This window comes from Sapajus apella, unplaced genomic scaffold (genome assembly GCF_009761245.1).
Source record: "Sapajus apella isolate SASKATOON/1434 unplaced genomic scaffold, GSC_monkey_1.0 scaffold27, whole genome shotgun sequence".
Taxonomy (NCBI): Eukaryota; Metazoa; Chordata; class Mammalia; order Primates; family Cebidae; genus Sapajus; species Sapajus apella.
Genome location: NW_022436967.1, coordinates 16640365 through 16665756, shown reverse-complemented (window position 1 = coordinate 16665756; position 25392 = coordinate 16640365). Strand labels below are relative to the sequence as shown.

General features: G+C 38.6%; 1 protein-coding gene across 1 annotated transcript in view; it reads left to right on the top strand.

Moving 5' to 3' along the window:
• The first annotated feature begins 9637 nt into the window (after window positions 1-9637).
• ADAD1 (adenosine deaminase domain containing 1) overlaps window positions 9638-25392 on the top strand; it is a 72481-nt gene continuing 56726 nt past the window's right edge. Inside the window, exons 1-4 of the mRNA XM_032292374.1 lie at window positions 9638-9813; window positions 10713-10901; window positions 13845-14012; window positions 23431-23499. Coding sequence (XP_032148265.1) covers window positions 9642-9813; window positions 10713-10901; window positions 13845-14012; window positions 23431-23499 — 598 coding nt within the window. The 5' untranslated portion in view covers window positions 9638-9641. The remainder of the gene's footprint in view (window positions 9814-10712; window positions 10902-13844; window positions 14013-23430; window positions 23500-25392) is intronic.

Below are 25392 nucleotides of genomic sequence, written 5' to 3'. Positions count from 1 at the left end.
GATGAGTTCGTGTCCTTTGTAGGGACATGGATGAACCTGGAAACCATCATTCTCAGCAAACTGACAGAAGAGCAGAAGATCAAATACCACATGTTCTCACTCATAGGCAGGTGTTGAACAATGAGAACACATGGACACAGGGAGAGGAGCACTACACACTGGGGTCAGTTGGGGGGAAATAGGGGAGGTACGGTGGGGGGTGGTGAGCTGGGGAGAGACAGCAATGGGAGAGATTCCAGAGGTAGGTGATGGGGAGGAAGGCAGCAAATCACACCGCCATGTGTGTACCTATGCAACATTCTTGCGTGTTCTTCACATGTACCCCAAAACCTAAAATGCAATAAAATAAATAAATGGGAAAAAAAGGAAATGTATATATACACAATGGAACACTACTCAGTCATTAAAAAAATTGAATCATACCTGCAGCAACATGGATGGAACTGGAGGCCATTAAGTGAAATAATTCAGAAACATAAAGACAAATACTCCATCTTCTCACTTATAAGCAGGATCTAAATAATGTATACACATGGACACAGAGTGTGGAATGGATAGACAATGGAAACTCAAGGGTAGGGGCCTGGGGAGAATGATATTTTCTAATTGCTTAATGGATACAATGTATGCTATTTGGGTGATGGATACATTAAAAGCCCTAACTATATCACTATGCAATATATCCATGTAACAAAATTACACTTGTCTTATAAAAGTAAAATGGGAAAATTTACTGGATGGTTAAGTGAGGCAAGAGTAGGAAGCAGGAAGACCTGCTAGTAAGCTATCACAGAAATCCCAGGAAAAGGTAAGAGTTGTTTGGATTAGGGTGGCAGCAGTGAAAGTGGTAATAAGTAATCTCTTTCAAGCAATGTCATGGAGACAGCCAACAGAATTAACTCATGGAATGGGAGTTGGGGGAAAAGAAAAGAGTCAAGGATAATTCCTGGGCAGGGTCAGATAACTTACATTAATTAGATAAGAATTAGGAAGAGTATCCATTCCTCAAGCCGAAAAAGCCCCAAACCAAGGTATATGTCTTTCCTAGCAGAATAAAGCTGTACTTCAGCCCCATTCACTCCCTTGCCTTGGTGTTCTTGTTCACAACCTTATACTTTGGCCTTGCTGAGGTTCTGGCTTGGACAACTGAGTTAATGAGCAACTGAATATCATGTACTGAAATGAAGAATTCACTATGCCCAATTGCCAATTTCCTTGCCAAATCATAAGGAAAAGTCACATCCTAAAAAGATGAGAGTACTATAGTTCAGCAGGTTCCAAAACATCCTGCAACTCACACAGTATAGTTTGGGCCATTTGATGTTTAGTTAAATTTACATCAGTATTCAGAAATAGGTGGAAGGAAGTTTTAAAATCTGTTATATCTTCACATATCCACTAAACAATTATTTGTTAATAGATAACATGTGGCATCAAATCTGAGGCATTTTACTAAAGCCAATGCAGAAGCAACATTCAGTGTGGTCTTGAAATATCAAATGTATTTAAATTACACTGAAACATCTTAAACACTAAATTACTAAATATGTTATTTTACAATATAATTCACTAGAAGCCGTTATGCAAATTTTATGAATTATCTGCCCTAGAGCCTAAATTGGATAAACATCAACCAAAATTATCAGGCTGTGGCTGCATGAAAATTTTAATCATATTTTTAAAATAAGAACTAAAACATCATACATATCTCTCCAGCCTTCACATGCCAAACTTAACATGTGTGGCTAAAAATGGAATAGGGCACTATGTATTTAATAAACCTGACAGGGGTCAGGCAGAATGTATAAGCTACTAAACATTCTGGCCCAATTGAAAGGCTGGCCATTTTCTAAACATGTTATTTATTCTTTATTTTACTGTAAGCTCCAAGATCAGGGCTATGTTTTAACCTACCTTTTAATATGCTTTGACTCTGTGTATCCACCCAAATCTCATGTTGAATTATAATTCCCAATGTTGAGGGAGAGTCCTGGTGGGAGGTCACTGGATTATGGGGGCATATTTCTCCCTTGCTGTTCTTGTAATAATGAGTTTTCAGGAGATTTTTTTTTTAAGTGTATAGCACTTCCCCCTTCACCCTCTCTTCTGACACCATGTAAAGACAGACATGCTTGCTTCCCCTTCAACAACCCCCCATGATTGTAAGCTGCTTTGGTTACAGTAAGGAAAAGAGAGTTTAGATGGAACAGAGCAGAGGGATGGAAGCATACAGCGAAACAGGAAACCAGTTAGGAGGCGACTACAGTAATAAATGGTTGTTTACATCAGAGTTGTAAAACTTAAGGTAGCAAGGTCAGATTTTAAATATTATGAAGTATAGTATCAAAGATTATGAAAGATTTTTTTAAAGGAGTTTCTCTCTGCCACCAAAGATTCATTCTTATTCCTGTGCCAAACATTTAATTATGCATTTAATTTTTTTTTTAGACAGCATCTTGCTGTTGCCCAGGCTGGAGTGTAGTGGTACAATCTCAGCTTACTACAGCCTCCACCTCCTGGGTTCAAGCAATTCTCCTGCCTCAGCCTACTGAGTAGTTGGGATTACAGAAACATGCCATCATGCCCGGCTAATTTTTGTATTTTTAGTAGAGATGGGGTTTCATCATATTGGCCAGACTGATCTTGAACTACTGACCTCATGTGATCTACCTGCCTCGGCCTCCCAAAGTAATATGATTATAGGCATGAGTCACTGTGCCAGGCCTTGTGTCATATTCTTGACATGATTTGCATTATCAGAGTCATCAAGGTTACAGGTTACTTAATTACAGCTACCATATGTGTATATCTATATTTAGCACCTAGCAAAGCAGCATGGGCAATAATCTCTACTTAAAATGTCTGGCGATGCTGGACATGTTTTACGTTCTACAAATCTTTTGGGAGTTCCCTTGCACCACAAGGGCTTATCTCCAAAGGCTCACCACCATTCTACACATTTGCTTTGATGAAAAGGTTTGGCTTTGATGGTAGACCTGAATTTGAATACCTGCTCCGATATATGCTGAGCAAGACTTTGACAATATCTAGTTAAAACAGACTTCACAAAGCAGATGTACAGTTTCCATAAAATAATAGCTTAAAAATGGTAGCTCCCTTTCTTCATCATATCTTGCAGCAGTGCCAGAATTAGGGTGAAGAGATTAGGGTGTTATATTATTGTTTGTAAATGTATCCATTGAGAGTATCCTAGGGATTTGAGATCCAACATCATTCATTTAAGAACCTATGAACAAAAGGCTTAAGGTTTCAGCTTGGATTTAGTACAAGTACAGGGTTAAATGCTATCTTTATTTGAAATTCTGACATAATCAAACTTTTGGCATGAATTTTGATTTTTTTAAATACTGCAATAAAATATTTATCTAAATTATTATTTTGATGCACCTTTCAAGTTTGAGCATGAGGTGAATGTATCATTCCTCCACCCTAGTAAGCAACTCTAACTTAAAGGGTGATGCCAGCAGGAATGCATACCTTTAGAATAAACAGCCCAGTAAATGAAATAGGGTCAGAAAATGTGAGTAACGTCCCACCTTTCTCCCAATCTAATTAAGCACTGGTCTTCAAACATGTCCCTTGTTTTTTGTCTAATTCTGAAATATTATTCATAACATTTTACGAATTTTAAAGTTGACGTATTTTTTCTAATTTAAGTTTAATTAGTTGCAAAGGATGTAATTTCTGGTATACTGGAAGTAATGATGCTTAAATACATATTGATTTATCATTCATTTTAATGTATCCAGTTGAATCTAAGTATCCTAGAGATGTGAGGCCCACCATCACTCATTTAAAGACACATGAACAACTTGAAAAGGTAGAGAGATGGTAAAAGCACTGTGCTCACCCTTAGAACAATAAAAAAGCTAGACAAACCATAAACAAACAAATTTTCTTGAACCCATAAGTAAACAAGGTCATAGAACAAAAAATTAACTTGAAATCTGGAAAGAGACAGGCGTAGGAACACTTGGCCAGATGTTCAGCTGTTGCCCTTCACTCTGCAGATTAAGGTTTTTATTCCTTGGGAGACACAGAGGACATGGGTGCTCAAAGATGAATCCAGAGAAAGCTTTCCCCTGTGGCACTGAATGAACAGGGAAGAATATCCAGCAGCGAAATTCTGCTAAGATCCATGTCATAATGCAAAACTGATACAATCACCCTGGAAAAATTTAGAAGTTTCTTACAAATTTAAACATACACTTACTATATGACCCTGTAATACTATTCCTAGGTACTTGCCCAAATCAATTGAAAATTTATGTACACAAATGTTTATAGCAGCTGTATTCATAATTGCCTCAAACTGGAAACAACCAAGATATACTTCAACAGGTGAACATATAAACCATGGTACAATGGAATATTATTCTGCAATAAAAAGGAAGAAGCTACTGATTCACTCAACAACATGGATGAATCTTAAATGTGTTTTTCTAAGTGAAAGAAGCCAGATGCAAAATGTTACATATTTTTTGATGCAATTCATATGGCATTATCGAAAAGGAAAAACTGTAGAAACAGAAAACAGATCAATGGTTTCCAGGAGTTAGGAGAGGGAAGGGTTAACTACAAAATGACCACACAAGGGAAATTTGAGGCTGATTAAACTGTTCTGTAAACAGTACTATAGTGGTGGATATATGACCATGTATTTGTCAAAACCCATAGAACTATAAACAAATAACAAACCTAAGTAACTTTGGGAAACTGTTTTGACTATATAATGTAAAATTAAAGGAAAAATGAAAGAAATATCCTGGTCAATAGGGTTAAATAAATAAAAATCAAAGAAATAAATGCTAAATTCTTCTTGGTGGTAAATTTGTTTCTTACAAAGGTACAAGTTAACCAGTATGTATCTACTTTACACTGAAAAATAAAATAATTTTAGATATTGCAGATTTCTCATTGTCAGGGAAAGAAATCACAGATAAAGGGAAAGCAGGAATGAATGCTGGGGTGTCAGATTATAGTCAAAGGTATAAATTTGTTTATATATAGAAATATAAATGTGTCTGTATACAGGAGTTAGTATACACAAATATATTTCCTAGCTCTGTTCTCTGTGCAGGCATTGAAGCAATGACACCTAGTAGGAATAAGCACTCCTAAGCTTAGAGCTTAGTTTCTAAATACCATCCTCCTGTAAAAGTAACCACAGCTTCTTATTAGATGCGGGACAGGAAAAATACTTAAAAAAAAAAAAAAAAAAAAAGATGAGGACATGTCAAGAAGACACAGGGCCAATCTGAAATAGTTCCCAACAACCAAAGCTGGAATAATTTGAGTAACAAAATAATAATGGTAGTGCCAACCGTGGTGGCTCATGCCTACAATCCCAGCACTTTGGGAAGCCCAGGCATGTGGACTGCTTGAGTCCAGGAGTTTGAGACCAGCTTGGGTTATATGGCAAAACCCTGTCTCTAAAAAAAAAAAAAAAAAAAAAAAATACAAAAATTAGCTGGGCATGGTCATGCATGTCTGCCGTCCCAACTACTCAGGAGGCTGAGGTGAAAGGATCGCTTGAGCCCAAAAGATGGAGGCTGTAATGAGCCATGATCACACTACTGCACTCCAGCCTGCGTGACAAAGCAAGACCCCATCTCAAACTAAACTAAAATAAAATGACATACTGGATTATACTCAAATGACAGAATAAATACTTATGCCTCCACAGTGATATAATCAAAAAACTGAATAAACATAAAGGGACAAGTCTTTCTTACATAATTCCAAATAATAAATGTAAAAAGAATTAGGGAAATTGAAAAGAATCATTAGAACACCACAATAATAAATGCTTTGGGCAAAACTCCAAAGATGAATGCTAAAATTAGTGGGTGAAACTCTAGGATGAAACAGTACATATACATAGCCTTAAAGTATTCCCCCCCTCAAATATTTATTAATATGTGACATGAACATATGCCCACAAATTCTGTGATACTCCTCTCTCCAAGAGGTGAACCTTTTAACAAATAGAGAGTAGAAAAAGGAAAACAGAAATTGTATGGTGGAGAAACCTGGCAGACACAACATTAACCAATTCACCAAAGTTAACATCACCAGTTATACTTGTTATTAGGAATTCCCTAATATGCCCTGGGGAAGAGAACTTCATCTACATAGTATTCTTCCCAAATAACATAATTCTGTGTAGTCATGAGAAAACATCAGGCAGACCCAAATTGAGGGCCATTCTACAAAATACCTGACCTGCACTGTTCAAAATTATCTAGGTCACGAAAAATAAAGAAGGGCTGAAAAACTACCACAGACCATGTGATACTTAGGAGATATGACCACTACATGCAATATGGCAAACTGAATCCTGAAACAGAAAATGGACATTGGTTGAAAAACTGGTGAAATCCAAATAAAGTGTGTTGTACAATTAGCATAAGCTTAATTTATTAGTTTTCATGAATGTGTCAGTTATGTGAGACAAAGTAGCAAACATCTGCCTCTGGCAGCCATAGTCCACCCTTGCTGTGAAGAAGCCATGTTTGCTTACTGCTTGTGAGCATAACTTCACAACTCCCTGACTCAGCTGGAAGAATGCCCTGAAGATGATAAGGACAGGTTCCCATGCCTCTTACCTGAATCACTGCATTTTTAGAAAAGAAGTTCAATAATCCTAGCTTTTGTCTTTTCCTATATATGAGATAATGTCTGACAGTAATAATTATTATGCCTCTGTAATCCATAACCAATGTACTCCTCTCCTACCGAAACTGATGAGATTTTGCTCTATTGTAGCTTCTGAGCACATGCAGAACATCCACATCGCCTGATATATAAGCTATGTGCTGAAACACTGCCTTGGTGCAGTGTAACAGAAACTCTCTGAAAGACTCTTCTGCAATCCTCAATAAGACTCTGAATAAAACTAACTTTAATTCTTTGAAAGACTGCAATCCTCAGTAAGACTCTGAATAAAACTAACCTTAATTCTTTGAAAGCCTGATTTCTTTGTCTTGACAGTTAATGAAAGATGACATTAGGGGAAAGTGGATGGAAGGAATGGAAAGACTGTACTATCTCTGTAATTCTTTCATAAATATAAAATTACTTCAAAATAAAGCATAATTTATATATTACATTTGTATATGCAGTAGAGAAATTTGTACTTCATTCCTTTCACTCAATGAGCTTTTATTTCCATTCCATGTATCCCCTCAAATTTGATCCTAATGTACTTAGAAGTTGTATTATCATCCTTTTACTTCTTGACATTTGAACTTGTAATTTCCTATAACCAGAAGTCTCTAAATGTTAATTTAAAAAAATTCTAAATCATCATTGAGATTATTAATGGGCACTTGATCAACACAACATAATCAACACACATTTTAATAGCCACTAAAGAAAAATACTTTTATTTAAAATGCATTGCTTAACGAGGGGATAGGACATTTTCTTCCTATCAGCCCATGTATTTCTGGATGCATATTACTATTTGTTCTTTTCCTTTTTTTTTTTTTTTTAAGAGATGACGCCTGTAATCCCAGAACTTTGGGAGGTCGAGGCAGGCGGATCAAGAGGTCAAGAGATTGAGACCATCCTGGCCAACACGGTGAAACCCCGTCTCTACTAAACAGACAAAAAAATTAGCCAGGCGTGGTGGCACGTGCCTGTGGTCCCAGCTACTCCGGAGGCTCAGGTGGAAGAATCATTTGAACCCAGGAGGCGGAGGTTGCAGTGAGCTGAGATTGTGCCACTGCACTCCAGCGTGATGACAGAGCAAGACTCTGTCTCAAAAAAAAAAAAAAAAAAAAAAAAAAAGAGATGGTAGACTCACTACGTTGCCCAGGCTGTACTTGAACTCCTGGGCTCAACTGGCCCTCCTGCCTCAGCCTCTCCAGTATCTGGGACTACCGGTGCCCACCCCCAAGCCTGGTTTTTTGTTTTTTTTTTTAAGAGATTTACATCTTACTTAATTATTGAGAACACTTGTCCCTATAAAAAGGTAGATGGACACTGAAATTTTGTTATAACGAAGTCACTCAATGTTTTGGATTACTTTTTGTTTACATGCAGAAATTTGTTGGGTGATTCAGTATTCTTATTTTCCGCGATCTATTACCTAATACCTCAATTAGGGCCTCCTTCAACCTTTAGGAGAGCAAAGAATTGAAAACATCCACACTGAATTTCTCATCCGGATAGCAGAGCCATTTGCTCTCAAAGACCACACCTATTTTCATGATTGTTTGCTCACTGGCCAAGCTTCAGGACATGTAAGGTTTTTTTTTTTTTTTTTGAGGCGGAGTTTCGCTCTTGTTACCCAGGCTGGAGTGCAATGGCGCGATCTCGGCTCACCGCAACCTCCGCCTCCTGGGTTCAGGCAATTCTCCTGCCTCAGCCTTCTGAGTAGCTGGGATTACAGGCACGCACCACCATGCCCAGCTAATTTTTTGTATTTTTAGTAGAGACGGGGTTTCACCATGTTGACCAGGATGGTCTCGATCTCTTGACCTCGTGATCCACCCGCCTCGGCCTCCCACAGTGCTGGGATTACAGGCTTGAGCCACCGCGCCCGGCCGACATGTAAGGTTTTTCCGTAAACAGGAAGGCCACCGTGGAGGCCAAGCGTTCCCCTGGGCGCCTTCTCAGACTGCCATTGGGGACGAAGTGATGGGTTTTCTCAAAACCACCCTCACGCAGGTACCCCTTGAGCAGCCTTCAAGCACTCTGTGGAAGGAGGCCCCAGGCACAGGCAACTGCAGTAGAAACAATCATCCCTGAGGGGTGCAGGAGACACAGAACAGTAGAGAGGAGGCCGAACTGCGCGATTTTACCTGGCTTCTCCAGGGGGGAAAGCGGCCAGATGGACCCGGTCCTTGTGTTCCGAGAACAGAGTTGACATCACCTATGCCTCGAACGCGTGCAACCTTCGGCGTCTCTTCCCTAGGCGACGCAAGACGCGGAGCGCGGCGGCACTACGCTGGCGCAAGCGCAGGCGCACCGCCCTCCGAGACGGTTAGTGATTGGACAAAGCACGGCGCGGGGGCGCAGGCCCGGGTCCTGCAGGGGCATCTCGAGGCCTGTTTTGAAAAATGCGGGTCTGATCCTGTGGCTCTCGCGCAGAGCTTCCTTAAGCGAGAAGTTGAAGCCGGGAGGTGGGAGCAACGGCGGCGGCGGTGGCGGCTGCCTGCGAGTCCCTGGCCTGAGGCGCGGCGGCAGCTGCCCGCCTACCCACATAGAGGGCAGGAAGGAAAACTTCGGTGGGTGGGGGTTGGGCCCGGATTTAGGAGGCCACCGACGAGCTTATTTTATTTTTTTCTTTTTCCTCTTTTTTCCTGACTTTGCTAATAATATCTTCCTGATTCCCGAGTAGTTTTAAGGTCTTTTACACGGACCTCTCTCTGTTCCTTCTTTTCCTCTTTGTAGCAGAGGTTTAGGGAAGGGATTCAGGAGAGGAGATCTGTGTCTATGAAAACTCAAAAGCAGTCATGAAATCAGTTCAAGAGGGATTTGGCTGTGGTCATCTGAATGTGTGCCAAGGCCATTTATGGAAATACGGGGAGGGGCGGGATTTAGAGTAAATATTTTTTGTTTACATAGTGTTTTGTTTTCTGTCAATTTTATCGTGACTTCTAGGTGAGAAAATGGCTAGCAACAACAATTGGTTTCAGAGTTCACAGGCCCCCAGTTTTGCCCAGATGCTGAAAAAGAACCTGCCAGTTCAACCAGCGACCCAGACCGTAACTACACCCACAGGATGTTTCTCAGAAAGTTACAGCCTGTCCAAGATGGCATCCAAGGTTACACAAGTGACAGGTACGACTTTTTTCATTTGTGACAATGAGTCAGTTTTTTACGATCATGGGTTTACCTCTCCTACAAAGAGGGAAAGAAAGAACAGAGAAAGGTCCATGTAAAAGACCTTAAAAGTACTCGGGAGTCAGGAAGATATTATTAGCAAGGTTTACGATTCGTGGAGAGATAAATCCTGTGTAAATGTCTACACAGCCAGGAAATCTTTAAACCAGAGGCTTGACAGAACTTACTGGCTATCCCAGAAACGAGGAGCACAGGGAAAGAGCTCTACAAGCTTCCTCCAAGTGCTGAGTCAGATGCCACCTGGAGTTGGCATCTGACTCAGCACTTGGAGGAAGCTTGTAGAGCTCTTTCCCTGTGCTGCTCGTTTAACCATCCGTTACCACCTCGACTCAAGTGTGGCTTGCCTTTCTGAGATGAAGCGTAAGGGAAGGCACTGGATTTACACTGGTCTGTATTCCACATAACACTTAGTGTAAAGTATAAAGCAGGGGCAAATATACTTTAAAATTCTATTGAATCCAGTGAGAAAAATAGTGGATGGGAGTCAGAAACTACGTTCGAGTCCCACATCTGTGTCTTTCTGCATTCTAGGCCTTAGTGACATCATCTGTAAAAATAGCTTGGTTTTTGAAGACCCTGACATCACTAAAATTCCATGATCCTTTGGTATCACTTAATAATGGCATGTTGACATTATGTTTTTGCAAAATAGTCTTAGTACTACAAAAGATAGATGCAATAACATACGGTGCTTGTCATGTGTGCCAAAATTGTTTGTAGAAAGTTGTGAAAAACATGATGAAGTGTATCTGGTGCAACCTTACATTTTGGGGAAGATTTGGTGCTTTTGCTCATATTTTTTTAACCAAAATGACAAATATAACATTTGTTTTTAGGTAATTTTCCAGAACCGTTGCTTTCCAAGAGTCTTTCATCTATTTCAAATCCTGTCCTTCCTCCAAAAAAAATACCTAAGGAATTTATAATGAAATACAAACGTGGAGAGATAAATCCTGTGTCAGCCTTGCACCAGTTTGCACAAATGCAGCGAGTTCAGCTTGACCTTAAGGAGACTGTGACAACAGGTAAGCGTAAAATTGTATTTGTCTCAAAAACAAAACTAAAAGTATAGCATAATAATCATGCTAAATTTAGTTCTTTTATGTAATACTGAGGTTAGGTAACTGCTTGTATGTTTTCATAAGAATACTTAAATGTTTATGCTCACACTTTAGCCTTTGCAGCCTCTACAGATAACTCACATATACCAAAGTTTTATGATCATTGAATTGAAATTTTTTATGTGTGACTAGCTGAATTGAAATTAGTCTCATGGACTATTTTGGAGTGTAATTACTTCTTATAAACATACTTTTGTAGAGATGTTAAATATTTGGACTATGATTATTAGAAGGATTCTGTAAGTATGATGCCTAAGAAAAGTTAAGGTCAAATTTGCCTTCTGAAATTCAAGCATTAAGTTGTGAAATTCCAGCATTAGATTACATGATTGGTACTTTGCAGACTTGTTTGTTACAGTTTGTTCAATTCTCCCTTAAACTCCCCAGCCAGGGTAGTCTAAATATGATGTACCTGTGAAAGGATATAGGCGTACAGATCAGGAAAATGCAGAAAGCAGTTTCTGATCTCTTCATGTTATAGCCAATGATTAGGAAGATTTTAGGAAAGTGGAGGAATAAGTGCCCTTAAGAGGCTTAAAATTTTTTAACTTTAAAAACTTTGTATATACGTACATGTGTGTCTTTGTACACACATGTGTGTAGTTAGGTTTTTTCTTTAATTTTCCTGGTGCTAACTTGTCAGTATGGATCTCAAAGCTAACATCTTTGCTGAAGAATTTTCAAATGTCAAGATTTTAATAAGGATAGTCACAGCGACATCAAGTTTCAGTCTGTTGTTTTTCATGGAATACTAGTAAACTAACAGATGACACAAATAGTGTCTTAACATAAATGGTGGTGGTAACATAGAGGTGGGCTTAATGTCTGTATAACTAGTTAGCTTTCCTCCAGTAATCTCGGACTTCCCTTGGAAAATGTAAGCTAAGAAAAAATAAATGATCAGGACAAATCTTCACTGCTCTGAGCAAAAGCTACTAAAAAACATGACCCGTTGGTTGTTAATAGTGTGTATTTTATGTTCAAAGTATAGTTCAATAATCCAATTCAGTGTGTTTGGTAGTAAGACTACAGTATCAATATTTTTTAACTAGCTCTACATTATACTAAAGTTTGGGAACCCGGGTTATAAACAGGCTAAAGCTTAAAGGCTCCACCTTCTGACACAGAAGACTTACTAACAAATATTAGGTGAAATATCGTTTTTATTATTATTTATATAGAGGCTCTCACTCTGTTGTCCAGGCTGGGGTGCAGTGGTGATCCTCCCACCTCAGCTTTCCAAATAGCTAAGACGGCTACAGGCATCCACATGCCTGACTAATTTTCAAAATGTTCTGTAGAGAGGGAATCTCACTATATTGTCTCGCTATATTGCCTAGGCTGACCTCAAACCCCTGGCGTCAAGAAATCCTCCAGCCTCACCCTCCCAAAGTGATGGGATTACAGGTGTGAGCCAATGCACCTAGCCAAGATGTGTAATATCTTATACATAAGAATCATCTGGGCCACTTGTTAATTTTACAAAATGCTCTCTGATTTGGTAAACCTGGATTGGAACCCAGGTGATCATGAAGGAAGGAACTTGGGAAACTGAAGTCTGAGATGCTATGGGGAAAACAATTTACCCAGAAGCAGTCAGGAGTTGCTTGTAAAACCTTGATGTACACATTAAAGACTTAGGTAATATAATTGTGAGTATGTGAGGAAATAAGATAGTGGGGTTTATGTACAGCAGCATTGTATTTAGCCATCTGTAACCAGAGTGGGGAGCCACATTCCTAAAGGCCTCGTAAAGTCTAAGTACTAACAAGCAAAACTTCAGACAGAAGAATCTTTGACTTGTAAATACAGGAGACAAGACAATTCTATTTCATTTTTCATCCAAATATGAAAGCTAGGTAAAAGAAATTATGATGACTGGGCATTCCGTTTAATTCTTTAGTTTATCATTATGTTTTGGTTCCCTCTCTCCCTCCCCACCTCCCTTCCTAACTCCTTACCTCCCCTCCCACTCCCCAACCTCCACAAGCTGTAATGTGTTGGGTTGCTTATCATAATGCCCTGATGGGTACACAGGGTTTCTTCAAAGGGATCTCTTATATTCTGGAGTTTAAAAGCATATTAGAGCAATCCAAGGGGTGGGAGAAATTCAGCTTTCTTTGTATTAAAGTTTTAAAGACATTTGTATTGAAGTTTGTTGTTTTGTTTGCTTGTTTGTTTTTAAGACTGAGTGTTGCTCTGTTGCCAGGCTGGAGTGCAGTGGCGTGATCTCAGCTCACTGTAACGTGTGTCACCTAGATTCAGGTGATTCTCCTGCCTCAGCCTCCCAACTAGCTGAGACTGCCGGCTCACGCCACCACACCCAGCTAATTTTTGTATCTTTAGTAGAGACAGGGTTTCACCATGTTGGCCAGGATGGTCTCAATCTCTTGACTTTTCCACACAACTCGGCCTCCCAAAGTGCCGGAATTACAGGCATGAGCCGTGGCACCCAGCCTATATTGAAGTTTTAAAGATGTGAGATGTTACCTGAAATCTCCACATTTTATTTCTCACTGGTCGTTTGATAATATTGGAGTGTTTTCCATTACCAGGCATTATACTAGACACTCACTGTTAACTCCACATGAGATCCGTACTCTACTCCTGGCCCTATTGCTCCCACTGAATCTGGAGCCGGCCTAGCTGCTTGAATCCTCAGAATTAGTTCAGGGCCCCATTCGGCTTTAGTTTTAACCCCTATTGGTCCTACAAAAAGACTTGTAAAGTTGGTATTTCTCAGGTATTTTTGAGAATTTTTGTACTGGAATGTTTTCTATGTACAGACATTGTTTGCAAGAATATACTAAGAATTATTGTAGCATTCATTCTGAATTCTTTTTCAAGGTAATGTTATGGGACCATATTTTGCCTTTTGTGCTGTGGTGGATGGTATTCAGTACAAGACTGGACTGGGACAAAATAAAAAGGAGTCTAGATCCAATGCAGCAAAATTAGCTCTTGATGAGCTTCTACAATTGGATGAACCTGAACCACAAGTTTTAGAAACATCAGGTAAATACTCTTGATTATAAAGTATTTATAAAAGGTATCATTTTTCAAAAGGAATCACCTGAAAGATTTATGTTAATGAGAGTTACCTGGCAACTACAAGAAAGAAGTTGCAGGATTTGAATAATTTCTTTCAGTTGCTGTCTGCTGATGTGTTTAATAATAGTTAAAATGGTCTTGTATATTTCAGCACTGAAAGTTGTAGTCCTGTTAAGCTATTTGGTAACTTTTAAGATTGTTAATGGGTTTGAGTCCTAAAATACAGTTTTCCTTATAATTTGTTGGATTCTTACTATGAATGTAATACTGTCCATTTAATACTTAGAGGCTCTAAATGCAGTGTTTGTGAAGTTTGTGTTAAATTCAGCAAATGCTAGAATTACTTCAGAAAATAATCTAAGGTACCATAGCAAATAAGTTAAGTATATAAACTCCAGAATTAGATTTCTCAGGTTGAAATATCAACTCTATGCTGGCAATTTGTTTGCCCTCTAAGCCTGTTTCATTTGGAGAGGAGGGACAGTGATAGTTACTACCTTCTATGATTGTCATTGGGATTAGATAAACAATGCCTACAAAGTCCTTAATCGGTGCCTACAATCAAATTACAAAGTATTTTAAATAATTTGTTGAACTCAAAACATACCTGTAGAATTTCCTGAGTATCCAGTTGAATTATCGGAAAAATACATTGGTGATTGGTTTCTCATGATAAATACTTTTTCCCTAATAGCTTTCAAAATGTTTATGTAGGGCTAGCAAATGTTTTGCCAAGTGGTCTGCAATCTTTAGCTTCTAAAGATTTATTTTTTTCCTTCCTTTGTAAAAATTAAGGCAGCATTTACCCATGTCTACTGTCACTACTTTGAAAATTAAGGTAGCATTTACCCATCTCTGCTGTTGGCATCTTTGTATTCATTATTGTTTTCTCCAAAAAGTGCCAGTAGTGTCTTAATTACAACTAAAAGTTCTTTTGACGATATACTGTCTCGGGCTAGAGCCTGGAAAAATAATAAGGTCATCTTTTTCCCTATAGTGAGCTATAGTTTCTTCTTTAATTTGTCTACTCTAGATAGCTGAGTTTAAATACTTATTTTTCTTATGAAAGCATATGGAAGAGTTGAGTATTCATTTCTTTGATTTTCTATATTAACCTTTCATTTTTCTAGTCGTCTTATTCACAAGGAACTTTTAAAACTTTAGTTTTTTCCAAAACTTTGAACTCATCACTGTTTTAAAATTATTTTCATGTGTATCTTTAATATTTTGTGCATTTTTTAATATAGTTTTTGTTTTGTTTTCTTTTGTTTGAGACAGAGTCTCACTCTATCACCCAGGCTGGAGTGCAGTGGTGCCATCTCCGCTCACTGCAACCTCCGCCTCCCAGGTTCAAGTGATTCTCATGCCTTAGCCTCCCTAGTAGCTGGAATTACAAGTGCCTGCCACCATACCCTGCTAGTTTTTGTATTTTTAGTAGAGATGGCATTTCACCATGTTGGTTGGGTTGGTCTTGAACTTCTAACCTCAAATGATCTGCCTACCTCAGCCTCCCAAAGTGCTGGAATTACAGGCATGAGCCACTGCACCTGGCCTGGTACAGTTTTTTTCTTCTAAAAAAAAAAATGCATGTGCAGAACATGCAGGTTTGTTACATAGGTATATACGTGTGCCACGGTGGTTTGCTGCACTTATTGACCTGTCCTCTGTTCCCTCCCCCAACTCCCACCTGCTAAAAGACCTGGTGTGTGTTGTTCCCCTTTCTGTGTCCTTGTGTTCTCAGTGTTCAACTGCCACTTAAGAGTGAGAACATGCAGTATTTGGTTTTCTGTTTCTGTGTTAGTTTGCTGAGGATGATGGCTTCCAGCTTCATCCATGTCCCTGCAAAGGACATGATCTCATTCCTTTTTACGGCTGCATAGTATTCCATAGTTTATATGTACCACATTTTCTTTACCCAGTCTATCATTGATGGGCATTTGGGTTGGTTCCATGTCTTTGCTATTGTAAATAGTGCTGCAGTAAACATACATGTGCATGTGTCTTTATAGTAGAATGATTTGTATTTCTTTGGGTATATACCCAGCAATCCCATTGGTATTTCGGGTTCTAGGTCCTTGAAGAATTGCCATGCTGTCTTCCACAGTGGTTGAACTAATTTACATTCCCACCAACAGTGTAAAAGTATTCCTATTTCTCCACAGCCTCGCCAGCACCTATTGTTTCCTGACTTTTTAATGATTGCCATTCTGACCGGCATGAGATAGTGGTATCTCATTGTGGTTTTCATTTGCATTTCTCTGATGATCAGTGATCTTGAGCTATTTTTCATTTGTTTGTTCGCCACGAAAATGTCTTCTTATGATAAGTGTTTTTTCATATCCGTTGCCTACTCTTTGATGGGGTTGTTTGGTTTTTTCTTTTAAATATGTTTAAGTTCCTTATAAATTCTGGGTATTAAGCCTTTGTCAGATGGGTAGATTGCAAAAATTGTCTCCCATTTTGTAGGTTGCCTGTTGATTTTGATCATAGTTACTTTTGCTGTGCAGAAGCTCTTCAGTTTAATTGTATCACATTTGTCAATTTTGGCTTTTGTTGCAATTGCTTTTGGCATTTTTGTCTTGAAGTCTTTGCCCATGCTTAAGTCCTAAATGGTATTGCCTAGGTTTTCCTGTAAGGTTTTTATGGTTTGGAGTTTTACATTTAAGTCTTTAATCCACTTTCAGTTAATTTTTGTATAAGATTTAAGGAAGGGGTCCAGTTTCAGTTTTCTGCATATGGCTAGCCAGTTTTCCCAGCACCATTTACTCAATAGGTGATCTTTTCCCCTTGTTTTTGTCCAGTTTGTCAAAGATCAGCTGGTTGTAGATGTGTGGAGATATTTCTGAGGTATCTGTTCTACTCCATTGATCTATATGTCTGTTTTGGTACCAGTGCCATGATGTTTTGATTACTGTAGCCTTGTATGGCTTGAAGCCAGGTAGTGTGATGCTTCCAAATTTGTTATTTTTGCTTAGGATTCTATTGGCTATATGAGGTCGTCTTTGATTCCATATGACATTTAAAATAGTTTTTTTATAATTCTGTGAAGAATGTGAGTGGTAGTTTCATGAGAATAACATTGAATCTATAAATTACTTTTGGCAGCATGGCCATTTTCACAACATTGATTTTTCCTGTCCATGAGCTTGGAATGTGTTTCCATTTGTTTATGCCCTCTCTTATTTCCTTGAGCAATGGTGTGTAGTTCTTCTTGAAGACGTCCTTCACATTCCTTGTTAGCTGTATTCCTAGGTGTTTTATTCTCTTTGTAGCAATTGTAAATGGGAGTTCATTCATGATTTGGCTCTCTGCTTGCCAACTGTTGGTGTAAAGGACAGCTTGTGATTTTTCCACATTGATTTTGTATCCTGATAATTTGCTGAAGTTGCTTATAATTCCAGGAAGTTTTGGTGCTGAAATGGTGGGGTTTTCTAAATACAAAATAATGTCATCTGCAAACAGAGACAACTTGACTTCATGTCTTTCTATTCGAATACCCTTTCTTTCTTTCTCTTGCCCAATTGCCCTGGCCAGAACTTCCAATACTGTGTTGAATAGGAGTGGTGAGAGAGGGCATCCTTGTCTTGTGCCAGTTTTCAAAGGGAATGCTTCCAGCTTTTGCTCATTCAATATGATATTGGCTTTGGTTTGTCATAAATAGCTCTTATTATTTTGTGATATGTTCTATTAATACTTAGTTTATTGAGAGTTTTTAACATGAAGGAATCATGAATTTTCTCTAAGGCCTTTTCTGCATCTGTTAAGATAATCATGTGGTTTTTGTTTCTGGTACTGTTTATGTGATAGATTACATTTATTGATTTGTGTATGTTGAACCAGCCTTGCATCCCAGGGATGAAGCCGACTTGATTAAGTTTTTTGATGTGCTGCTGGATTTGGTTTGCCAAAATTTTATTGAGGATTTTTGCATTGATGTTCATCAGGGATATTGGCCTGACGTTTTCTTTTTTTGTTGTTGTGTCTCTTCCTGATTTTGGTTCAGAATGATGCTTGCTTCATAAAATGAGTTAGGGAGGAGTCCCTTCTTTTCAATTGTTTTGAATAGTTTCCAAAGGAATGGTACCAGCTGCTCTTTGTATTTCTCGCAGAATTCAGCTGTGAATCCGTTTGGTCATGGCCTTTTTTTTTTTTTTTTGTGGGGGGTAGGCTACTACTGCCTCAATTTCAGAGCTTGCTATTGGTCTATTCAGGGATTCAGCTTCTTCCTGATTTAGCCTTGGTAGGATATATGTATCCAGGAATTTATCCATTTCTTCCAGATTTTCTATTTTATATGTGTAGAGGCGTTTATAGTAGTCTCTGATGGCAGTTTGTATTTCTGTGAGGGCGGTGATGATATCTCTTTTATCATTTTTTATTGTGTCTATTTGATTGTCTCTCTTCTTCTTTATTAGTCTAGCTAGTGGTCTATCTATTTTGCTAATTTTTTCAAAAAACCAGCTCCTGAATTTATTGATTGTTTTGGAGGGTTTTTCATGTCTCTATCTCCTTCAGTTCTGCTCTGATCTTAGTTATTTCTTGTCTTCTGCCTGCTTTTGGATTAGTTTGCTGTTGCCTCTCAAGCTCTTTTAATTGATGTTTGGGTATCAATTTCAGATCTTTCTAGCTTTTTGATATGGGCATTTAGTGCTAAAAATTTCCCTCTTAACACTGCTTTAGTTGTGTCCCAGAGATACATTTTCTCTTTGTTCTTGTTGGTTTCAAAGAGGTCCTTGATTTCTGCCTTAATTTGATTATTTACTCAGGAGTCATTCAGGAGCAGGTTGTTCAGTTTTCGTTAAATTGTGTGGTTTTGAGTGAGTTTCTTAATCCTGAGTTCTAACTTGATTGCACTGTGTTTTGAGAGACTGTTAGGATTTCAGTTCTTTTGCATTTGCTGAGGAGTGTTTGACTTCCAGTTATGTGGATGATTTTAGAATTAAGTGCCATGTGGCACTGAGAAGAATGTATATTCTGTTGATTTGGGGTAGAGTTCTATAGATGTCTGCTAGGTCTACTTGATCAAGAGCTGAGTTCAAATCCTGAATATCCTTGTTAATTTTCTGTCTCCTTGATCTGTCTAATACTGACAGTGTAGTGTTAAATCTCCCACTATTATTGTGTGGGAGTTCAAGTCTCTTTGTAGGTTTCTAAGAACTTGTTTTATGAATCTGGGTGCTCCTGTATTGGGTGCATGTTTAGAATAGTTAACTCTTCTTGTTGAATTGTTCCCTTAACCATTATGTAATGCCCTTCTTCTTTTTTGATCTTTATTGGTTTAAAGCCTGTTTTGTCAGAGACTAGTATTGCAACCTCTGCTTTTTTTGCTTTCTATTTGCTTGCTAGATTTTCCTCCATCCCCTTATTTTAAGCCTGGGTGTCTTTGCACTTAAGAGGAGTCTCCTGAATACAGCACACCAATGGGTCTTGACTCCTTACCCAGTTTACCAGTCTGTATCTTTTAATTGGTGCATTTAGCCCATTTACATTTAAGGTTAATGTTGTTATGCATGAATTTGATTGTGTCATCATGAAGCTATTTGGTTATTTTGCATACTAGTTGATGCAGTTTCTTCATAGTGTCATTGGTCTTTATATTTTGCTGTGTTTTTGCAATGGCTGGTACTGGTTTTTCCTTTCCATATTTAGTGCTGCTTTCAGGAGCTCTTGCAAGGTAGGTCTGGTGGTAATAAAATCCCTCAGCATTTGCTTATCTTGAAAGGATTTTATTTCTCCTTTGCTTATGAAGCTTAGCTTGGCTGGATATGAAATTATGAGTTGATAATTTTTTTCTTTAAGAATGTTCAATACTGGCCCCCAATCTCTTCTGGCTTATAGAGTTTCTGCTCAGAGGCCTGCTGTTAGTCTGATGAGCTTCCCTTATAGGTGACCTGGCCTTTCTCTCTGGCTGCCCTTAACAGTTTATCTTTCATTTCAACCTTGGAGAATCTGATGATTATGTGTCTTGGGGTTATCTTCTTGTGGAGTATCTTAATGGTGTTCTCTGTATTTCCTGAATTTGCTTATTGGCCTCTCTTGCTAGGTTGTGGAAATTCTCCTGGATAACATCCTGAAGTAGGTTTTTCATTATTTCCATTCTCCCTGTCTTTTTCTGGTACTCCAGTCAATCATAGGTTTAGTCTTTTTATGAAGTCCCATATTTCTTGGAGTCTTTGTTCATTCCTTTTCTTTTTTTCTATTCTTGTCTGCATGTCTTATTTAGTAAGGTGGTCTTCAAATTCTGATATCCTTTTTTTCTGCTTGGTTGATTCGGCTGTTGATACTTGTGTATGCTTCACAAAGTTCTCGTGCTGTGTTTTTCAGCTCCATCAGGTAGTTTGTGTTCCTCTTTAAACTGGTTATTCTGGTTAGCAATTCCTCTAATCTTTTATCAAGGTTCTTAGTTTCTTTGCATTTTAGAACGTGCTCCTTTAGCTCAGCATAGTTTTTTATTACCTATCTTCTGAAGCCCACTTCTGTCAGTTTGTCTGTCTGATCCTCTGTTCAGTTCTGTGCCCTTGATGGAGAGACATTGCAATCATTTGAAGGAGAAGAGGTACTCTGGGATTTTGGGTTTTCAGCATTTTTTCATTGATTCTTTCTCATCTTTGTGAGTTTGTCTAGTTTCAGTCTTTGAGCCTGCTGACCCTTGGATGGGGGTTTTGTGGGGACCTTTTTTGTTGTTGTTGATTCTGTTGTTGTTGCTTTCTGCTTGTTTGTTTTTCTTTCAATAGTCAAGTCCCTGTTCCATAGGGCTGCACAGTTTGCTGGAGATTCACTTCAGGCCCTATTCATCTGATTCTCTCCCATGCCTGAAGATGTCACTCAGGGAGGCTGGAAAACAGCAAAGATGGGTGCCTTCTCCTCCCTCTGGGGCCCCTGACCTCAAGGGGCATCAACCTGATGCTGGTACGATCACCTCTGTATAAGGTGCCTGTCAACCCCTGTTGGAGGGTCTTACCCAGTTGGGTGGCATGGAGAGCAAGGCCCATTTAACAAAGCACTTTGTCTCTTAATGAAGAGGTTGTACTTTACTGGGGTGAAAACCCACTCCTCTGGACCATCCAGATTCCTCAGAACTACCAGGAGAGGAGGAGGCTAAGTCTGCTAGTCTGCAGAGACTGCAGCCACCACTCCCCCTAGGGGCTCAGGCCCAGGGAGATCCAAATTCTGTCCCTGAGCCTCTAGCTGGAGTTATTGGAGATCCTCAGGAAAGCTCAGCCCAATGAGGAAGGATGGCTCGGGTTTAGACCTGAAGAAACACTTTGGCCACAGACTGCCACAGCCAATGTGTTGGACTGTGGGGACAAGCCTTGGGATTTTTTTTTTCTTTTTTTTGACAGTCTCTCACTCTGTCATCCAGATTGGAGGGCAGTGGCACAATCTCAGCTCACTGCAACCTCTGTCTTCCAGATTCAGGTGATTTTCATCCCTCAGCCTCCTGAGTAGCTGAGATTACAGGTGCATGCCACCATGCCCAGCTGATCTTTGTCGTTTTAATAAAGATGGGGTTTTGCCATGTTGCCCAGGCTGGTCTAGGACTCCTGGCCTCAAGTGATCTGCCCATCTCAGCCTCCCAAAGTGCTGGGATTACAAGCATAAACCACCATGCCCGGCCTTGTACTTAGTGCTTTAAAATGCAAAACATCTTATGCAGTTTTACTTTCTTTGTTTATTGAAAATATTTGGGTCTAATAAACAGAATTTAGTGTCTTTAGCTTTCATTCCATAGAATTAAATCTATCTTTCTCTGAGTTTTTAAAGTTTTGCTTATCTGAAGTCCATAGTGTGAGCAATCCTATTGCTGAATTTATAACCAAAAGAAAATAAACTATTCTATCAAAAAGACACATGTGTTGGTAGGGGAGCAAGGTAGGGGTGAGGGGGTGGGGAAGTTAGGAAGGGTTACCATGGGGAGAAATGCCAGATGTAAGTGACAGGGGGACGTAGGCAGCAAACCACATTGCCATGTGTGTACCTATGCAACAATCCTGCACGATCTGCACATGTACCCCAGATCCTAAAGTACAATAAAAAAAAATCCAAAAAGACACATGCACTCTTATGTTCGTCTCTTCACTATTCACAACAGCAAAGACATCAAATCAACCCAGGTGCCCATCAGTGGTAGACTGGATAAAGAAGGTGTGGTACATTTACAACTGTGGACTACTAGGCAGCCACAAAAAAAATGAAATAATGTCCTTTGCAGCAATATGGATGGAGCTGGAGTCAAATGAACGCAGGGATGGAAAACCAAATACCTTAAGTTCTCACTTGTTATTAATAGTAGAAGCTGTGCATTAAGCAAACATAGCCATAAGTATTGGAATAGTAGAGACTGTGGATTACTAAAGGGTGGAGGGAGGGAGGTGGGGGTAAAAGAAAACCTTCCTATTGGATGCTATGCTCATTACCAGGGTGATGGAATCCATACTCCAAACCTCAGCATCACATAATATTCCCATGTAACAAATCTACACATGTACCTCTGTAAAATAAAAGTTGAAAGTTTTTGAAAAAAATGAAATGTTTATACTTTATAAATAATGTTCCTATATTGTATATGGGGGATTCAGTGCACTAAATAAATAAAACTGGAATTTCTTATCAGACAAAAAAAAAAAAAGTCCAGAGTGCATATATCTAAATCACAGTTAGTATTTTTCTCTTACTGGTATGAACTCTAAGATGACATTGTCACTCTGTTCATTTATGTCTTCCTTAAAATTAAGTCCAGAGAAGCAGTTTTGTTTGCTTTCTTTGTTGTTATAAATGAATCTTAAGAGAAACTGACTACTTTAATTGGTACCTTAGTTTCGGGAGCCTGTTTAAGTTTTCCTGATTTGTTTTTGTCCCTCAGGCTTAGTGGTTTTAAAAATTTTTTCTGTACTCACTAACTTTGGGGACCAAATTGAAAAACATTTGCAAAGAGTAGTACTGAAAGCATTGAAAACTGTTAATGTGGCATTCCCTTAGAAAAATGGCCTGGTAAAATAGTATTATTAATAAAATATATTTTACTCTTTAATTTTTAATAGAACATACATTTAAAATGTTTTTCAGAGTATTAGAAATAGAAAGTTGTTTGTATGTATCTAAAATAGGACTTCATTTTAGTAGCTTTTCGGAATGTTGCATCTGACAAAGCAAGCAATATAATAGTGTACGATTAGGAAACACAGAAATTTATTTGCATAAATCATTTTAAAATAGGAAAGAGATTTATCAGGGCTGACCTAATGAGTATTTGATGGCCTACAGGTGGCAAAAATACAGAAAAAAAATAATTTTTGGATTGCTGTTTTATTATAAAGGAGAAATAGCAGCTTTTTGGAATGTTAAAGTTTCATGTTTTCTTATGTTTTTGCTTTGTTTACAGGTCCTCCTCCCTTCCCTGCAGAACCTACTGTTTTACCTGAACAGGCGTATGTTTCAAAAGTACATTATGGTAGGAAAGTTTTTTGAAATGTTCTTCTTTAGAAGAGTAGCCCAATTAAAAATTGTAACAACATAATTAAAATAAGCATAGGTATGAAAATATACATTAACATTTTATCATCCAAACCTTTCACACTTCTACAAAAAGAATTTTTTTCTATATGCTAAAAATGAAAGAAGGAATGGAGAGGAAAGATTGAAAAAAAGGGTTTGTTTTTTTTTTTCTATAAGGAGTTCTTTATCAATTTCATACATCTTGTTTAGATGTATGAATTCTTTGGCGGGTTTGTCATGATTGAAAACCAATGACTTCCTGGTGCTTGGAGGTCATTTGGTACATTCATTTCAAATAATTTGTTTATTTTGTTTAAATGGCCATTATTTGTCACTCAAGTCCAAGAAAGCTGCAACATCAATTGAAGTTACTAGTTGTGTGACCTAGGACCAGTTACTTCTCTGTGTACATTTTTTGCTCATCTATAAAATACTCATTACAGTTATTATCTTGTAGGGCTATTATGAGGATTAAATGAATTCATAAATGTAAAATTCTTACATCAGTGCCTAGTACACCATAGATGCTCACTAAATAGTAACTAATATTACTTTATTATAACAGTCACATTTCACATTGTCACGCATGTCACTCACATAAAGAGACCACCAGACAGACTTAGTGTGGGCAACAAGGCCATTTATTTCATGCTTGGGTGCAAGTGGGCCAAGTCTGAGAAAGGAGTTAGGCAAAGAGGTGGGGTAGAGAATGGACTGGTTACATAGGTTGGGGCAAATGGTTAGCTAAAGGTGGTAATCTATCTTGGGGCGGGGAAGGGCATCACAGGAGGCATGATCACAAGGGCAGGGGACATTTATTACAGACAGACATGATCATAAGGGTGGGGGGTATTAGTTGCCGTCAGAAGGGAGGGTGTAGTAGATTACATAGTTACAGGGGTGAAGTTCTTAAGAAACCCAATGTCTGGGGGGGTGGGATTTTTGCAAGGCTGAACAGGACAATGGGTGCAGGTTACAGAGCAATTAGTTGAGGCAGGAACAAGTTGTTTTACTAATTTCTGTGGCCATCTGGTTGCTTGTGGTTGTTTCAGACTTTCTGGCTCCTGGGGACCATCCAGAGGTGAACATGTGGGTCACCAAGGCTAAAATGGCCAGGCCTGGACTTGGAGGCCTAATGGTTATTATATACTTTGCTTGTTAGATTGTGAATCTCCTGAAAGCTAGGCAATTATTTTTAATTTTTACATTTACTACCTAGTGGGCACACTTCAGACTTAAGAGTATTTGGAAGAGGAAAAAGAAAAGGAACCTTTATTTTTCATTTTCCAGGCCTGCAGGTTAATATTTTTCAAAGTTCTATTCCTATTCGGCATCCATTGTTTTTCTGAGACAGAGAAAAAGGCCTTGCACGTTTGTGTGCTTGCATGAAATAAAAGGGCCAGACCAGGGAAAATAGGCCCATTCAAAATACAAAATCCACTAATAGTTAGATACAGTGTCTGGCCTAATTTATGGCCTAAAAATTGATGACGAGACAGCCATGAAAGTCCTACAGCCATGATCTCTTAATATGGGAAGAAGCTCTTGTCTTTCCTTTCAGCTTCTGTGGACATTTTTAGTGAATAAGAGAATAGATTCCTAAGCCAAGGATGGCAAATAATATAGATTGCTATTACTTCAGGAAAACAGCTGACAATCGTGAGAAAGAATATGTAGGATTTTTTTAAAAAAATACTAAGTTTGGTAGGCTCAGGTCAGGAGTCATATCTGTCAGAAAAAAGAGAGCAAATATTATTTTATATATTATATATATATATATATTTTTAAATTCAGCAAGACTAGTTTTACTTCCTGCAGGAAGGGTGCAACTCCTCTGCAATCTTGCCAC